Source organism: Schistocerca cancellata, chromosome 11 (genome assembly GCF_023864275.1).
Source record: "Schistocerca cancellata isolate TAMUIC-IGC-003103 chromosome 11, iqSchCanc2.1, whole genome shotgun sequence".
Lineage (NCBI taxonomy): Eukaryota > Metazoa > Arthropoda > Insecta > Orthoptera > Acrididae > Schistocerca > Schistocerca cancellata.
Window position 1 is genome coordinate 17127825 of NC_064636.1, and position 19935 is coordinate 17147759.

The 19935-nt window shown below is 41.6% G+C and overlaps 1 protein-coding gene across 1 annotated transcript in view; it reads right to left on the reverse strand.

The window, feature by feature from the left end:
- Window positions 1-19935, reverse strand: part of LOC126108830 (uncharacterized) — a 181290-nt gene that overhangs the window by 88363 nt on the left and 72992 nt on the right. Inside the window, exons 14-15 of the mRNA XM_049914194.1 lie at window positions 17020-17281; window positions 6810-6987 (exon numbers count right to left, since the gene is read on the reverse strand). Of these exons, the coding sequence (XP_049770151.1) occupies window positions 6810-6987; window positions 17020-17281 (440 nt within the window). The remainder of the gene's footprint in view (window positions 1-6809; window positions 6988-17019; window positions 17282-19935) is intronic.

The following is a 19935-nucleotide window of genomic DNA, read 5'->3' on the forward strand; positions in this document are numbered from 1 at the left end:
TCTTTCGGAGACTTTTGAGGAAATCTCTGTAAAACACTCGGCTGACAGTTTGTCCCAAAGGATCTATCTCACAAGAGCAGCACACGTTCGACGTTTTGGTCGGTTTTTGAAGTTGTAGATCTCCTTGAGCAAAGTTCACCTTCAACATGTCCTCAGACTTCCAATAACTATTTATGCCAGTGAAAAAGTTGTGCTCTCGATAAGGAATGGTGTTCCCTCAGGGCCTTTTAAACTTTTCGAAGGCCACACTCGCAAGTTTCCCATGTTTGACACAAAGCTTCATGGGATGATGTACTAAATTCTGCTGTTCCATTTTTGTAACACACAACAAAATCACACCTTCACTGATGCCGCTCTCAGAAACCGTGTGACAACTGTACAAAGCTGAAACTTGGACTGAGCATCTGGAAGGGATGAACACACTGGTCTACACAAGTACAGTAACACAGCTTTGCCAGATCACATGCAGTTTTGTTGGATACATTAACATTTTTTTCACACATCTTGCACTTGGTGAGGCAAAAAACAAAAAGAGGAAGAAGAAGAAGAATTTGTGCTTAAAAATGTATTTACATAATAATAGCCAAATGATTTTGCCATTTTACAAAATTAATGCTTGAAAACAACATCCTCCATGTGACAGTTGTTTTCACCAGTGCACTTCTCAAGCTTTCCAACACTGTCAATTTGAAAGACTGTGTAGCACCACAAAAAGTAGTCACACACGGACAGGTCTGGGATACGAGGAAGCCGACTAATGTCACCAACTCGGGAAATGACGTGACCACAAAAAACATTCCGAATAGCTTCCACTGACATTCTTGCTGTGTGAGTTGTGGCCCAACACTGCTGAAACCAAACTCACTGTATAGGAATACATTTCCTTCTTAGTTCAGGTATGAATAATTCAGTGATCATCTGCCTACAATGTTCCGTAACTATAACAGTTACACTGTGTCCGTTATCGCCTCGGAAAAAGTATGGACCGATAACATCTGCACTGGTTGCAGCACACCAAACACTCACCTCGTGACTACGTAATGATCTCCCACGCATTAGCTTTGGATTTTCACTGGCCCAATAATGACAGTTCTGTCGATCTACCGAGCTGTTCTAATGAACATGAGCTCGATCAATCATTAACAAAATAATGTTGTAATTTTGCTCGAGTACGGCCTCCATTTCTCGAGCACAATTTAGCCACTGTACATAATGTAACAACTGGTAGAAGCTGATCATGGAAGAGTTGATTTGTGTTCTGGAGAAATGTAGGAACACAACAGACAATGCTGACTATGGCATATATTAGAAGGTAGAGTGAAAAATGTAAACCCACATACGAAACATATGTATGTTCGGAGAAAGCTTTTGACAATGTCTCGCTGAATACATTCTTCACAATTCTGGAGCTATAAAAGGATAAAGTGCAGTTCAGAAAACAGGCAGCAATTATAAGAGTACGAGGACATCAAAGAGTTAGCAATTGGGAAAGGAACGAGACGAAGAGGTATCCTACCCCTACGCACTTTGATTTGTTCATCGAGCAAGCAGTAAAGAAAACCGGGGAGAAATTTGTATTTAGGGGACAGGAATGATAAGTGTAAGATTTGCTGATGACACTGCAATTTTGTCAATGGCACGAAAGGGCACGGAGCACCGGTCGAACAGGATGTCTCGAAAAGACGTTATGAGAGGAACATAATAAAAGCAAAACAATGGTAATGGGGTGTAGCTGAATTGAGTCAGGTGATGCTGCGGGAATCTAATTATGAAATGAGGCAATGCATGCAGCAGTCGAGTTTTCTTACAAGGGCATGTAAGTAACTGACAATGGAAGAAACAAAGAAGGAATAAAAGGTAGACTTGTAAGAGTAATAAAGCGTGTCTGTAAATGAGAAATACATTGGTGCTACATACACAGCGCATTTTCAAAGCATTAATTGAGTGTCAACAGACTGTATCTTCTACACGAAACTCAGAGTAGAAGTTAGCTAACGCATACGGCTAGAAAGCTTTGTTTTCAAAAGAACCATCCCAATTTTCAAGGGTTTATCTTTTACATGATTATGCATACCAATTAGGATCAAATTTTCCATACCCTGTCACAGATGTTTAGTGTACTCTACAGTGGACACATGACAAACAGCCAGATGACAGTCAAACAAGCCCCACACTTTTGCAAGCATGTCCGCAGTTACTGCATTCACTGCTGCTGCTGCAAGAGATGGAACGCGCACGAGGTCTTTCACAAAACCTCTCGTCCACAAATATCGCATACTGAGAAATCAGGTGACCTTCGAGGCCAGTGTTGCACGATACGTACTAACACTTTGGAGACTGGTCAGTTAGAAGCACGTAGGGCCTAGGAAACCGGCTATTTATGAAGTTTTTCTACACCATTACTGGCAAATATGTAACTGATGTATCTTCAAGAGAAATACATACTAAAAAAGGACCAAGCTTCAATATCTTTTTTCGGTATTTACTTTACGATTTCAAAACATTGCAGATTTTAAAATAACGACAGATATTGTCCCGAGAAAAAAGTGTGAGGTGAGTTATTGCTCAATTTCTTCCTCTTGAACTTTCAAAACTTGCACACCGAACACGTGGTGATGTATTTGTAGCAGAATTACAGCAAACTGTGAAATCTAATGAGTATCACACAAAATTATGTCAATGTGAGCATATTAGCTCAGCCATTTGTGACAGCAGCTGTTATGTTCGCAAATGTGTCTTTCGAAATAACTCCAGAAGTTGACAACAGAAGGCTGCACCGGCAGAGAGGCAGGCCACGAGACATCTGTACACCGTTCTCGTGCACGACGAGCCCATTTCTCGAGTGACGGGTGGCTCACTTGTCGAGAAAATCGCAGCCTGACCTACGCTCGGGTGCAGCCTTTTTAACGCCAAGTTGCAGCCTGAACTACTGTATTTACTCAAACCTACGCCGCATTCGAATCTAAGCCGCATCTGAAAAATGAGACTCGAAACTGAGGAAAAAATAAATTTTCCCGTATCTAAGCCAAACCTGAAATTTGAGACTCAAAATTCAAGGGGAGAGAAAAGTTTTAGGCTGCACCTCCAAATCGAAAGAAGGTTGGTCCGTTGTAACGTGAGACACAATTTAGGTCAAATGGACGAAGATACAGCTACAGTAGTTTGGTTAGAGTCATAAGCTTTGCAGTCAAGCTTTACTATGCGTCAGGCGCTCCGTCCGAATTTATACGGGTACCCTTCCTTTTTCACGTGCTTCGTCTGGTTCGAATCGATTGCTTATTTTGCTCTGACCTGATAAGTGCCATTCTCTTTGTTATAGGTGTTTACGACACTCTAAGCTGAAACTGCATTACTGTACTGTGTCGTGCATTGTTTGTCACATTCTGATAATGAGTGTTTACGACCTGTCACTGCTCGCGGTATGGCTTGCTTTTGTGCGCGCTACTGTCACTTGTAATTAAAAAACAAGAGAGAGGAATTGTCTCATTAGCAAAACAATGGCAAGAGACTGCTATTTGTTGTTTCTTACACTCCTTCTTTCTTTGATAATGATCAACAAGAACCAAATAATAGACTACTTATGATAGAAGATGTTCCGGACGATTGTTTAGCGAACATTTTTCTCCCTTTGAAAACCTTTGCAGACGCTTCTTTAGTACATTACATTCTGCACAGAAATTAGTCATCTTAGATTTAAAAATCTAGTCAGTTGCCCTGCTTCATTTCTGACTGTATCACTATAATATGAATATAAACGTGACACGATACGTATATTCTTCTGCGTTTGCTGTTATCTCACTCTAGTTTCGTAGTTTATTAGGAACACAGGATTTAAATGAGATAGCAACAAACATGAAAGAATACACAGCATAATGTTTACATTCGTATTACTCTTATGGTGAAGAGAATACTGCATGACAACATGTGATTCACGAATCATAAAAGTTCCTATTAGCAACCATCTCATGTCACAGGTAGGAAAAAATTCTGAACGTAGAGTTGGCCATATTGACAAACATCGCAAACAGACTTGCCAGTCATATTTTCGTAGTAGATGACTTCAAACACAGAGTGTGTTGTTGTCATCAGTCCGTAGACCAGTTTGATGCAGCTCTCCATGCTTTTCTATCCTGTGCAATGCAGAGTAGCAACACTTACAAAATAAGAATGAAAATAACTTAGAAATTAAACGCTGAAATTTAAAACAAAATTTTATTATGTTTGTAGTACATCTTAAATAAAATGTTTAAAATATCAGTCATGATTCTGAAACACTATCACTCAATTCTTTGTTGCTCGTTTCTTCATACAGAGCATCGTCCTCTGTACCATCTAGTGCATCGGAGGTCGAACATTTTTTAAGTGCTTGTTGCACATGTTTGTTGCACAGTCTGATTTGGAACACACTTCTGTGCACCATAAATTCATTGGCACACCTGCAACAAACTTGCGCGTTTTACACGTCTGTCGATGTCAGTTTTCTGTCCTTTTTGAAAGCCAGTCTGTGTACATGCGTTTAAGCTTGTCCTTAAATGGTTTATTCAAAGAGACGTCAAGTGGTTGCAGAATTGACGTCATCCTGCCTGGAATTACTGCCAAGTCCATTTTGCTTTCCTCTACTTTTCATTTTACTGCAGGTGTTGTATGGCATCTAATACCAACAAACTGCATAAACCGAGCATTGGCAGGGCGACGATTCCACCCACGCCTAATCCAGTCCAGCACCGTGTCCTCTGAAAACTACCCAGTTTTGTTTGTTTGTACAATTACAGTTTTTGGAAACATTTCCAATTTTGGTAAAGTCTTTCGGTTGAAAACTATGAATGGGGGTAATTTATGTCCATCTGTTGTGCAAGCAAGCATGATGGACGTCCGCTGTTTTTCATCCCCTGATTTCAACCGTAAAATTTGATGGCATGTCAAAATATATGGGAGTTTGGTCAGCATTTCCTATCTGACCAAGAAGGTATTGCTTTTCTGTGCGCTGCCTAATTATGAAGCACTGAAGTTCTTCAAGTTTTTCTTCATAATTTTTCGGCAGCCTCTGTGCAACTGAAGTTCACCTCCGAAGTGAAAAACCCGAGCGCTTCATAAACAGATCAATCCAGCTGGGACTAGCCTTAAAATTTTCGATTTTTTGCTCTCTAGCAATTTCATGTGCCTTAATTTTTAAAATTTCGGCATTCATAGGCAGTAATTTCTGAATTCATTTAAAATCACTTCTAGTGCATGATAGTGGTCACTCTTTGGCCCACTAGATGCTTTCCTGCTACTTGAACATTCAAGTAATTTGTCTCTCTGCAGTCGCCATCGCCTGATGTTGCTCTCATCAATCCCGTATCGCAGACCTGCAGCAAGATTAGAACTTTGTTCCGCGAAAGAAATAACTCCCTCTTGAATTTGGCACTATAATGGAAGCGCTTCATTATGGCTCACTAACACCAACAAGCCCTTCACAAAATTCCACGAAGCAGTAGGTGCCACTACATGAAATCTTAATGAGCCCCAGCATATCAACTCGTGCAAAAATCCTAAAACCTTGTGCATTGTTGGTATTTTTGTGTAAAGATATTTATTTTTGTTGCTACGAATATTTGAAAGGCTGCTACATTCGAAGATGAACAATAAGGAATTTCTATTTACTTCTTTGGATAATGTATGAAAATGGAGTGGTCGAAACTCAGGGAGGAGAAAAAAGCTCATCTTATACCTTTTTTTTAATTTATTTACTGACGCAGAGGTTTTGGCCCCAGTATTTATCTTTGTGCCTGCAAAGCATGCCTGTGTAGCGCTACATATATTATAAGGCAGAAGTTAGCTGTGGTGGCATCTACCAACATTTGTCAGAACTTCTGCTTACTTTGCCCTCAATTCTAAGCTGCAGGCGGTTGTTTGGATTACAAAAACTGGAAAAAAAGTGCGGCTTAGATTTGACTAATACAGTATGCTTGGGCTGGGTCTCTAATATGTTAAGTGTGCATCACATATGCCTCTCGAAATTAAGAGTGCTCTTAAATAATTCATTATTTATACACTGCATGCAAGAGACTTCACTTCAAAATGTATTGACAAAAGGGATTCAAACTTACCTATTCCCAAAAACAATTTGCCCCAATTGTCAGATTTGTATGATTTCATCACTGAATGAAATACAGCATGGGGTTTCAGAGAAACGGGGATGGGAAACTATTTTCCGCAAATGTCATATTTGTGTGATTTTGCCTCACAATACACTACTGGGTGGCATTTGAATTCACTAACTCTATCAAACAGTTTCCCACGAACTCCACATTTGTGTGGGATTTCTCCTGATTGCATGATAGCATGTCTCTTGAGATAACAAGCAAAAGCAAAGAATTTGCTACGTACATTACACTTGCACGGCTTTGTATATGTGCCTGACGCAGAACGTAATTTAAATCACTTTTGAGCAGTTACTGGTTTGACAATATACCTATGATACACGATCAATGTTAGTGAATTGAATTGTTACCAGTGAATGTGTTGAAAGAAATGGAGACTCAGTCTTTTCAGCTGAATACATCTTTGCACTAATCACTAGAACCACTTACCTAAACTATCAGCAAATAAGTGAGTATCAGAATCCTGTCATTGTCTTTCATACTCAAATGCTTATTCAGCATAAAATCAGTGAGGAACACTTCTCCACATTATCTAAAACCATTTCACTGTGGTTCTACACCATCAATACTAATGAACACGTGCATTACGAGGATGTATTTTGATGAAAAACTCTGTAGACATGAACGGCAGTTTGAGATAGAAAAGTTGCGGTCCATCACACTTACATTATTTGTACTGCAGAAGGAATTATCCTCTTCTGTGGTAATTCCTTGTGTCGCAACACGACAACTGACAAAGTTTGTCAGCATCTCTCGAGCCATCATCGACTCATCGTGGGTCACATTTTGAAGACTGCTTTCTTCAAATGAAGCACTGTCATTCCCATCAGAAAGTCGAGTAGAGCTGAAACATAATGAAACAAATAAAGATGCACAAAACAGTCCAGTCTCGAGTATATTAGTAATAATCTTGATTTACTGCTGAGTAAATTGATTAGTATGAACATAAAAGTGATGATTTAGTTACTTCACCAGACTAAAAATATATGATAAAAACACATTTACACACAGAAAATAACTATTATTACAAAAGAGGCACCGAAAGAAAACAGATATGAATTTAACATAGAATATTACAATATTTCACTTCAGTGGTTCATAATGTTATGGGAAATGGAGACCAGAACAATTTAATTCAGATCTGAATTCAGTTTCCAAACAGAAAAAGAAACTCAGATTTTGCTCTCCCTGTAAACCACTTTCAGCAATACTCTAGACATCTGCTCTACTAAAATGTAAATCTGAAGTTCTTGTGTTGACTACCTGTATATACGAGGGGCGTTTGAAAAGTCCGTGCAGAGTCTGAGAGATGGCACCACCGGCGCGTATCGATGTCATGTATGGTTAGTAGCATCTTTGGAAAGAACGCACACCAAGTTTCAGCCATATTGGTCTATTTCTTTCTGTCTGGCATTTGTATGAATCAAGGAAGTCGAGTGATTGTCAAAAAATCGACGAAAGAGAATTTCGTGTGGTGATTAAACATTACTTTACGAAAGGCAAAACACCTTAGGAGATTAAAGAGAAGCTTGATAAACATTACAGTGACCCTGCACCTTCAATTAGAACAGTTAATAAGTGGTTTCAAAATGTTCGGAGTGGGCATATGGGCACAAGTGATGCTGAACATTCTGGACACCCAGTGGAGGTTACGACTCCAGAAATCATTGATAAAATCCATCATCATATGGTGATGGATGATAAATGAGTTAAGGTGCGTGAGATTGCTAGTGCTGTGAGCATCTCGAATGAACAGGTACATAATATTTTGCATAAACAATTGGACACGAGAAACCTATCCACAAGATGGGTTCCGCGATTTCTCACACTTGAACAAAAACGGAATGGTTTGAAGTGTCGCAAGGACGGTTAGCAGCTGTTCAGGAAGAATCTGTAGGATATTAAGTGCCTTTTTGTCACTGTGGATGAAACATGAATACATTACTATACTCCTTTGAGCAAACAACAATCTAAACAGTGGGTTACCACGGGAAAATCTGCACCAAAAAAAGGAGAAGACCATTCCTTCGGCTGGAAAGATTGTGGCCACTGCCTTTTGGGATTTGCAATGGATAATCCTCATCAACTATCTGGAAAACGATAAAACTATTACAGGTGCATATTAGTCATCGTTATTAGACCATTTGAAAACCGAGCTGCAGGAAAAACGCCGGCGACTGGACCTCAAAAAAGTCATTTTCCATCACGACAATGCACCAGCACACACCTCAGCAGTTGTGGTCGCAAAATTAATGGAAATAGGATTCCAACTCGTTTCGCATCCCCCCTCCCCTATTCTCCAGACGTGGCTCCCTCGGACTACTATTTGTTCCCCAATTTGAAGAAATGGCCGGCAGGACAAAGATTTCATTCAAATGAGGAGGTGATTGAAGCAACTAATAGCTATTTTGCAGACTTGGACAATTCCTATTATTCGGAAAGGATCAACAAATCAGAATAGCGTTGGACGAAGTGTGTCAGTCTGAAAACAGACTATGTCGAAAAATAAAAGAGGTCTACCCCAAACATGTAAGTAGTTTTTATTTTCAAATGCCCCTCATAAATGTTATTAATGGCCAGCAACATATTTTGTATAAATTCATCGCCAAAAGATCTCACTTAGCAAATAAAACAGAATTAAGCTGCCATGGAACAGTGTGTGTTTAGGCAGCTTCCTTTATTATTATTATTATTATTATTATTATTACTAATACATATTTGTGGACAACACTGAATGTTCAGGAATTAATTATATCATTCATTCATTACTTGCCTTACAATCCAAACTGAAAGAACTTGTTTAGAAATCTTGAACATCAGTTTCACATTAGCAAGGGGATGAAAAGATCTACAACTAATGCTGTGGTGCACCACATTAACAAATTGCCTGTAACTCAGTTATTTTTATTTTGTCAATCGGCACACACAAAAAGGAAAGAAAAATTGGTAGCTGTTAGAATTATCCTTTTTCGAGCTAGAGCACCCATTCGTGTGCGCGCGCACACACACACACACACACACACACACACACACACACACACACACACTTATGCCCCTGGATACACAATGTGTGTGCTGCATTTCGGCAGATGGACTACGTTGAGGTGAGGACTGTGCCAGATGGGGGGGGGGGGGGGGGGGTGGGGTGGAAAGGGCGAGTGAGATTTTTGGAGGGGAGGGGGGGGGGGGGGGGAAGAAAGGGAAGCCAGCGAGAGGGATTTGGGGTGAGTGGCTAACAGCTCAGAGATGGAGGCAACCAGTATGCTAGCTAGGAATGTGGGAGGGAGTGGTAGCAGGTATATGGGCTGGCACACCTACAGTGGGAAGGGGCATATGCTGAAAGTGACATAAAGTAGTAGGGGGTGACAGAATGGGGGCAGCAGAAACTGTTGGGTGAAGCATGTGGGGACAGTAATTACTGTAGGTTGAGGTCAGGATGATTTCGTGAGCAGGGAATATGTTGTATGGTGGAGGGTATGATCCATATAGTTCAGTTAGTCACCGAAATTGAGCATGTTCACGGTGGATACAAGGGGCACCTTCTAAGTGTTCTGCCAATGAATCGCAGACTTTGGTTTTCTCTACCCCAACATTATCTGTATGATCATTCCAATTTAGGTTATTTGTAATTGTAATCCCTAAGTATTTAGTTGAATTTGCAGCCTTAAGATTTGTGTGACCTATTGGGGAATCGAACTTTAGCGGACTTCTTTTAGTACTCGTGTCAATAACTTCACACTTTCCTTTATTCAGGGCCAATTGCCCCTATTCACACCATATAGATATCTTATCTAAATCATTTTGCAATTAATTTTGGTCATCTGATGACTTTACAAGGCGGTAAATGACAGCACCGTCTGCAAGCAATCTAAGAGGGTTACTCAGATTGTCTCCTATGTCGTTAATATAGATCAGCAACAAATAGGGCCTATAACACTTCCTTGGGGAACGCCAGATATTACTTCTGTTTTACTCGATGACTTTCTGTCTGTTACTACGAGCTGTGACCTTTCGGACAGGAAATCACAAATCCAGTTGTACGACTGAGGCAATATTCCATAGACATGCACTTTGGTTAGAAGACGCTTGTGAGAAACGGTGTCGAAAGCCTTTTGGAAATCTAAAAATATGGAATCAATTTGACATCCCCTGTCGATAGCACTCATAACTTAAGGACTATAAAGAGCTAGTTGTGTTTCACAAGAATGATATTTTCTGAATCCGTCCTGACTATGTGTAAATAAATTGTTTTCTTCAAGGTAATTCATAATGTTCAAACACTGTGTACGTTAGAAAACCCCACTGGAAATCGACGTTAGTGATGTGGGCCTGTAATTCAGTGGATTACTCCTATTTTCATGTTTGGGTATTGGTGTGACTTGGGCAATTATCCAGTCTTTAGGTGTGGATCTTTCTGTGAGCGAGTGGTTGTATACTATTGCTAAATATGGAGCTATTGTTGCTCATCTTGGTAGTTGTTCTTGATTGGAATTCAGGAATATTTACTTCGTCTTCTTTGGTGAAGGAGTTTTGGAAAACCGTGTTTAATAACTCTGCTGTAGTGGCACTGTCATCAGCAACTTCACCGTTGTCATGGTGCAGTGAAGGTATTGTTGCGTCTTGCCACTGGTGTTCTTTATGTATGACCAGAATCTCTTCGGGTTTTCTGTCAGATTGTGAGACAGAGTTTCATTGTAGAAATTATTATAAGCATTCTGCATTGCAGTATGTGCTATCTTTCAAACTTCTGTAAAACTTTACCACTCTTGGGATTTTGCGCTCTTTTAAATTTGGCATGCTTTTTTCATTGCTTCTGCAACAGTGATCTGACCCTTTTTGTGCACCATGGGAAATCAGTACCATCACTTATTAATTTATGGGGTGTATATCTCCCAACTGCTGTTGATACTATCTCTTTGAAAGCATTCAACACTCACATAGCTGGTAACCAAATAAATGGAGACTCAAGATCCTAATTAAGTACAGTCTGGAACCACGCACTTGCTGCCTTTATGTATAGAAGAAAACAACGATTTCCAACACTTACACTACAACAAAGTTCCGAACGTACTTAGGTAACTCTGGCGCAGCACCGATCCACACTGTCACTCGGTGGCAGCACCGACCACCAGGCACACATGCGGAGCACCAGGGCATAGCTACTGGTAGGAAATTCAAGACAAGCCACTGTCATCTCTTTAGGAGCAACTCGATCACACGTCAGCAAATTGCAAACAAGGCTCTCTAACAGACCATCACACTGCAGACAGTGCCAGTTGTTGCCTACCAGCCGTAACAAACAGCCACCACCTGTCAATATCGACTAGTTGCCTCGAGAAACAATTATTGTTATTGTTATTGTTATTGTCACTGTTACATTTCGTAGTCTTTTCTGTCGTCTTATTTCCTCCTCCTGTTTTTGCCAGCAGTTTCACTTTCTATTCACCTCTCCTTTTTTACCGTAATCCAGTATACAATTTTATCCCGCCAAAGTCTTTCTGCTCCTGGGATTGGAATGACTCCTTACCCTCTCCCTTAAAACCCAAATCCTTTTTTCTTTCCCTCTCCTTCCCTCTTTCCTGACGAGGCAGCCGTTGGTTGCGAAAGCTAGAATTTTGTGTGTATGTTTGTGTTTGTTTGTGTGTCTATCGACCTGCCAGCGCTTTTGTTTGGTAAGTCTCATCATCTTTCTTTTTAGATATATTTTTCCCACGTGGAATGTTTCCCTCTATTATTTTTTATATATATATATATATATATATATATATATATATATATATATATATATATATATATATAATAGAGGGAAACATTCCACGTGGGAAAAATATATTTAAAAAGAAAGATGATGAGACTTACCAAACAAAAGCGCTGGCAGGTCGATAGACACACAAACAAACACAAACAAACACAAACATACACACAAAATCTAGCTTTCGCAACCAACGGTTGCCTCGTCAGGAAAGAGGGAAGGAGAAGGAAAGACTAAAGGATATGGATTTTAAGGGAGAGGGTAAGGAGTCATTCCAATCCCGGGAGCGGAAAGACTTACCTTAGGGGGAAAAAAGGACAGGTATACACTCGCACACACACACATATCCATCCATACATACAAGACATGTATGTATGGATGGATATGTGTGTGTGTGCGCGAGTGTATACCTGTCCTTTTTTCCCCCTAAGGTAAGTCTTTCCGCTCCCGGGATTGGAATGACTCCTTACCCTCTCCCTTAAAATCCATATCCTTTAGTCTTTCCTTCTCCTTCCCTCTTTCCTGACGAGGCAACCGTTGGTTGCGAAAGCTAGATTTTGTGTGTATGTTTGTGTTTGTTTGTGTGTCTATCGACCTGCCAGCGCTTTTGTTTGGTAAGTCTCATCATCTTTCTTTTTATACAAATGTCTGCTTGTGTCTGTGTATGTGTGGATGGATATGTGTGTGTGTGCGCGAGTGTATACCTGTCCTTTTTTCCCCCTAAGGTAAGTCTTTCCGCTCCCGGGATTGGAATGACTCCTTACCCTCTCCCTTAAAACCCATATCCTTTTGTCTTTCCTTCTCCTTCCCTCTTTCCTGACGAGGCAACCGTTGGTTGCGAAAGCTTGGATTTTGTGTGTATGTTTGTGTTTGTTTGTGTGTCTGTCGACCTGCCAGCACTTTCATTTGGTAAGTCACATCATCTTTGTTTTTAAATATATATATATATATATATATGAATATAATAGAGGGAAACATTCCACGTGGGAAAAATATATTTAAAAAGAAAGATGATGAGACTTACCCAACAAAAGCGCTGGCAGGTCGACAGACACACAAATAAACACAAACATACACACAAAACTCTAGCTTTCGCAACCAATGGTTGCCTCGTCAGGAAAGAGGGAAGGAGAAGGAAAGACAAAAGGATTGGGTTTTAAGGGAGAGGGTAAGGAGTCATTCCAATCCCGGGAGCGGAAAGACTTACCTTAGGGGGAAAAAAGGACAGGTTGGATGGATATGTGTGTGTGTGCGAGTGTAAACCTGTCCTTTTTTCCCCCTAAGGTAAGTCTTTCCGCTCCCGGGATTGGAATGACTCCTTACCCTCTCCCTTAAAACCCAATCCTTTTGTCTTTCCTTCTCCTTCCCTCTTTCCTGACGAGGCAACCATTGGTTGCGAAAGCTAGAGTTTTGTGTGTATGTTTGTGTTTATTTGTGTGTCTGTCGACCTGCCAGCGCTTTTGTTGGGTAAGTCTCATCATCTTTCTTTTTTTTTTTATATATATATATATATATATATATATATATATATATATATATATATATATATATAAACAAAGATGATGTGACTTACCAAATGAAAGTGCTGGCAGGTCGACAGACACACAAACAAACACAAACACACACACAAAATTCAAGCTTTCGCAACAAACTGTTGCCTCATCAGGAAAGAGGGAAGGAGAGGGAAAGACGAAAGGATGTCGGTTTTAAGGGAGAGGGTAAGGAGTCATTCCAATCCCGGGAGCGGAAAGACTTACCTTAGGGGAAAAAGGACGGGTATACACTCGCGCGCACACACACACATATCCATCCACACATATACATATATGTCTCTGTGTGTGTAGAGGCACAGCTTCACTAAATTAGAGGGTTTTCATCAGTAAGCAGAGAAAAAATTTTTATTGCTCAGGAGAAGTTTGAAATAGGAATGTAGATGATGATGCTGATATCTCACAGCAGCCACCTTTACTTTGGAATATCTTTGAAACTATCATCTGCTATCTCAAACCCTGCAATTACAACAACAAATTTGAGTTACCAATTGATTATCAAGGGTCACACATGGTAGGGGCAAATGTCTTGACATACATGGCTAACATGATTCCAATACTAATGTATATCTTCATAAGTGCTTATCTTCCTTCTGATTTACCATCCAAACATTTCACAAGATGTCAGCTCAATTACATAGGCTTCTACTATCCTATATAAAATTTTAGACCATATTTACAAAAAGCTTGGAATATTAGAGCACCCACAGAATGCTTAATTGAGCTCCCTGTCTTTAAGGATGGCAGGTCAAGATATAGTTACTTATAGTATTACCTCCGTAACTCTCTTCAGGCGCACTTGTGCAACAAAAACGTGCACTTCTACGATTGCACATACTCTGTCTTATGTACAAAAACTTTTGTGAAATCCTACAATTGCACTGTTGGTCTGTACCTTAATATTCACAGAAATGTTGCAGTGGGGACCAAAAATGTCATTTTCTACGGTTTCATTTTGGAGTTGCCCACAGCATTCCTCTGGCTGCTTTTTAATAACTTGTCTGCTTTCAGGAGGAGTTAAGGGAGCTTAAAACTATGCAGCCATACCTGGGTATAATCATACATCATTCATCAAAAAATTCAAAGACTGATATCGTTTCTGGCAAACAGATCATGTCAATTGAACTACAACTGTAAACAACAGATGTCCATATGACCAGTCAATTGTGAGGAGGCAGTGTTAAAAAGTGGACAAATAGTTGTAATGCATGAACACTGTTATCACGAATTGCAGTGGAACAACATCTCTGACGTAAATGTTCAAGGAATTCCTCAGATTGTTTTGAAGGAGAGAGCGGAGTGTGCAAAGTTTGCCTCACACACCTCGATTCGAAACATAGACTACAGTGCATTGACATCTGCCAAAACTTAACTGAAATGCAAAATGAGAACAGTTTTTTTCTGCGAATATTAGCACAGATGACGAAACTGCTGTTATCAATACGAACCCACCACAAATTGAAAAAAAGTGCATAAATTCACATTAAGAGTCAACACTTTGATGACGCAGCCGACATATGTACACTACGTGATCGAAAGTATACGGACACCCCCAAAAACATACATTTTTCATATTAGGTGCATTGTGCAGTCACCTACTGCCAAGTACTCCATATCAATGACCTCAGTAATCATTAGACATCGTGAGAGAACAGAATGAAGCACTCGGCATAGCTTATGGACTTTGAACGTGGTCAGGAGATTGCACGTCACTCGTCTCATACGTGTGTGAGCGAGATTTCCACACTCATAAACATCCCTACGTCCACTGTATCCGATGTGATAGTGAAGTGGAAATGTGAAGGGTCACATACAGCACAAAAGCGTACAGGCTGACATCGTCTGTTGACTGACAGAGACTGCCGACAGTTGAAGAGGGTCGTAATGTGTAATGGGCAGATATCTATTCAGATCTTCACACAGGAATTGAAAATGGCATCGGGATCCACTGCAAGCACTGTGACAGTTAGATGGGAGGTGATAAAACTTGGATTTCACAGTCGAGTGCGGCTCATAAGCCACACGTCACGCCGGTAAATGCCAAACAACACCTTGCTCGGTGTAAGGAGTGTAAATATTGGACGATTGAATAGTGGAAAACTGTTGTGTGGAGTGACGAATCTCAGTACACAGTGTGGCAATCCGATGGCAGGGTGTGGGTATGGCGAAAGCCCGGTGAACGTCATCTGCCAGCATGTGAAGTGCCGATAGTAAAATTCGGAGGTGGTGGTGTTATGGTGTGGCTGCGTATTTCATGGAGGGGCTTCCTCCCCTTGTTGTTTTGCGTGGCACTATTGCAGCACGGGCCTACATTGATGCTTCCCACTGTTGAAGAGCAATTCGGGGATTGCGACTGCTTCATTCAACAATATCGAGTACCTGTTCATAATGCACGGCCTGTGGTGGAGTGGTTACATGACAATAACATCCCTGTAAAGGACTGGCCTGCACAGAGTCCTGACCCGAATCCTACAGAACACTTTTGGGATGTTTTGGAACGCCGACTTCGTGCCAGGCCTCACCGACCGAAATAGATACCTTTCCTGAGTGCAACAGTCCATGAAGAATGGGCTGCCATTCCCCAGGAAACCTTCCAGCACCTGACTGAACGTATGCCTGCGAGAGTGGAAGCTGTCATCAAGGCTAACGGTGGACCGACACCATATTGGATTTTGGCATTACCGATGAAGGGCTCCACGAACTTTTAAGTCATTTTCATTTTCAGCCAGGTGTCTGGATACTTTTGATCACATAGTGTACCAATCTGACGAGCGATTTGATCGACGCATTGCAAGGAGAATGTTTGTGACAATTTCACATGGACATATGAACAATCTGTGCCTTGTACTCAAGTTGGAGATGAGGGTGGGTGGTGGTGGTGGTGGGGGGGGGGGGGGGGGGGGGGGCAGGGGCAGGGGGGGAGGGGGCGGGGGATAGCATCTGAACATAAAAAGCATTAACTCCAACGATGAGTAGCAGTCGACAGTATGGGTTTTGTTTTCCACTCCGTTGTTGAGCCTCATCAGACACAATTTTTTGTAGCTCTCTTGTACTTCATTCTTGAATCTGACTCTACTAGGCATCAATGCTGTGTAGTACTGTCACCTAAGGAAGCCAGTGTTAACTCGGTGTCAAACTGTAGAAATCGTATTGACGGAAAGGTTGTAATTATTATGCTCAAGTTAGTAGGTGAGAAATGGCTAGTTCTTCGTGCACAGTCCTTTCTGAGGAAGAGACTGTTGAGCTTTTAGAGGAATGTCTAAGTGAAAATGAGAATGACGGTGACTTAGGTGACATCGATTTTGATGTGAAAGTGAATCATTTCAAAGCAATTAAGTGAAATCACAATGGAAACAGCGATTTAAAGAAGAGCACACAAAGACGAGCTGTGTATGCGTTACACAGTGCAAAGAATTAAAAGCCTCATCTTACCTATTCTGAATTTTCTACTAGTCCAGTCTCGAACCTGTGTGGACCGAAAGCAAATAAAGAATTTTAACGAACCTCAGATTAATAAAAATGCGAGTTTTCTGGGGACACAGTCACATTATAAGGATCCGAACTGTTCTCGTACCTGGTGCAGATCGGAGATGCGGGGGAAGGCTCAGTGCCACCGACTGCGGCACCGGCTCCGCTGCCTCCAGCTCCGGACTCCGGGAGCCGCGGCTGCTCCTCCGACAGGCCGGTGTGGCGCCGCCAGTTGCGACGCTTCCGCAGGCTGTGGCGAGTCGGCACTCGGCGTGCGCCGACCGCAGCCGTCGGGCCCCCGAAGAACGGCCGCTTGACGTGTTGGCGGCGTAATCTGCCCATCTCCATTATGTCCTCGTACCGCCGATCTGCAACCGGTACACGCGGTAAATGTTCGGTGCGTGGGTCGTCCGAGAACTCGTCAGGACACTCGCCTTCACCGAATGTGAAGTCTCGCAATTTATCGGCCGAACCACGGCACTACGTCATCGCACAGTTTCGAATAGTTTGCTACCCGTCATCTTCGGCAGAGTGTAGGATAAATTTCCAGTTCGCTCCTTTATAACCGCCGGACTGTACACGACTCTGCTGGGGGCCCAGCAGGCAGGCCGAACACGTGACCCCACCCGAGATATCACTGGTGGAAGGCGGGGTGCCTCCCGGTAGGGTGGAGTAGATGTGGGTGTCGATCCGGTGACAGCTGTCTTTTTCGGCCACTTCCTCTGTTACTTTCTCGTGGGAGAATTCCTGATGTATTTTTGGTAACAACACATCCCACACACTTCTCAGTAGGAAACCACGGTAACATTTGACAAGACTGTTCTCGCATTCACACTGACATTTTGGCGATTAATTCCCAGAGCCTGCAGGCACGGCACAGCACTTTGTTCTTCCAAAAATAAACACACGGCCTTCACTGTCGCTACACTCTGCCACTGAGGTCTAGAACAGACGAGGTACCGTGCCGCACCGATAATGTTTCGCAACACGATTCGGTCGGCAAACAGGCAGCAGAAACACGAGCACGTGACAATCTCGTCAACCGGAATAGTTGAGCTGTGCACGAGATGTGGCATTAGAAACAATAATTAGGAACAACCCGATACTGCGGAGGTAGCAGGTCGGAACAGACAGACAGTGTCAGTACTCGACCCACAGACGCTATCCACAACCGGGCACCTCAAAGCCCTCCCCTCCCCGTGCTCCACGTAGCGGGACTTTGAATTTCGGCGCGCTACACTCGTTCCCTCGGACATAAATTATACCGTCGCAGCGGTATTAGCGCTAGACGGCAGAGAAAATACTAAAACTGTAACTCCTGTTTTTTGCTATCCGTCTATTGTGTCTCGAGAGCAGAAGCTTAATGCAGAAGTGATCTGATGAAGACGAAAAAAACTTATTAATGTGTAGGCATATTGTGGAAGTTGTTATGACATTTGGAGGAGGGAAGCAATGTAAAATAAATTGCATTTAATATCAAGAAGGTTTTGTATACTTTAGAAATTCCTGGACGATGAAACTTATTGCAACATTTCAGAGCAGACTATTCACACAGAAATAAAGTTGGAGATTTTTGAAGACCTGGACGCTGCACGAAAGAAGACATGTTAACATGGTAAAGGATGAACTCTTATCTACGCAATTTCCCCCTGTCAGTTACATTTTGTTATTCTCTGTTTTTCTTTTTTTTTTTTTTTTTCAAATAATTTTTGTAGTGGAAATTGGTTTGACTTTTGCTCAGAACCGCCACAATGACCACCCCAACAACAGCTTTTCCGAATCACGAAGTCTGATAACTTTTCTGTAATACGAAGTCCAATTTGCATTTCATTCTTTTCCCTTTTCTCAGTCATCATCAACGATTTTAAAACCCTCTTTTCATTCATCATTTCTTCCCACATTTTCTTTTTTTTTTTTCTTCTCTTCTTTTTCTTCTTTTTTATTAACCACTACATCCACCACTTCTCCTCCAGAAGCGAGTGACTGCCCCGACTACTGGGCTCTCAGTACAGGAGTATGCCGTCTAGCAGCTGTAAAGGAACAAACTGGACACGAATCTGACACTTCACCTGAAGATGACGAGTAGGAAACTCGTCAGAAGGTAGCGACAACGTGACACTGGGACTCGGCTCGAGAAAAGAGAAAATTTTCTCGATTGAATTCAATGAGAATGCCTGAATTACCATCTTGACAGCTTGTTAGCCTGCATTATGTTCTTCTTAAGCCTGGTTTACACTGGACTGAAGGAAGGGAACACAAGCAAATGAGCATTCCCAAATAATTCATCAGCGTGCACAAGCATTCGCTTGTACCTGCGAACAAGTGTTCACACTAGACAAAAATGATAAAGAAAGTGGATAACAAGCATAGCTTATGAATACTGTGTTAAAGTTTTTTGGTGCTTATAATTGGCACACAGCATTACAGACGAGAAGCAAAACGTTGATATGCAGAGAGTATTATTTTGCGTGGAAAATACACTGTAATTGACAATGTAAACAAAAAGACTTATAAAACAAACAATTCAGGTATTAATATATAGCGGAGATGCTGAGCCGCGATAGGCACAATAAAAAGATTCACACAATTGTAACTTTCAGCCATTAAGGCCTTTGTCAGCAGTAGACACACACACAAACTTGCACACACATCTGCAGTCTCAGAGAGCTGAAACTACACTGCCATCAGCAGCACCAGTGCATGATGGGACTGGCGACTGGGTGGGGGTAAGGAGGAGGCATAGTATGGTGGAAGTGGCAGACAGTGAAGTGTTGCAGTTTAGACGGAGGGTAGGAGAGAAGGTGCGGAGGGGGTAGGGAGTAAGTAGCAGAAAGGAGAGAAATAAAAATAAAACTTAATAAAAATAAAAGAAATTAAAAGACTAGGTGTGGTGGCGAAATGACGGTTGAGTAGTGCTGGAATGGGAACTGGGGGGGAGGGGGGGGGGGGGGGGGGAGTTTATAAGACGTAGAGCGAGAAGTCACAGTTTCTGTTATAACTTATGTTGTAAACTGTTTACCCT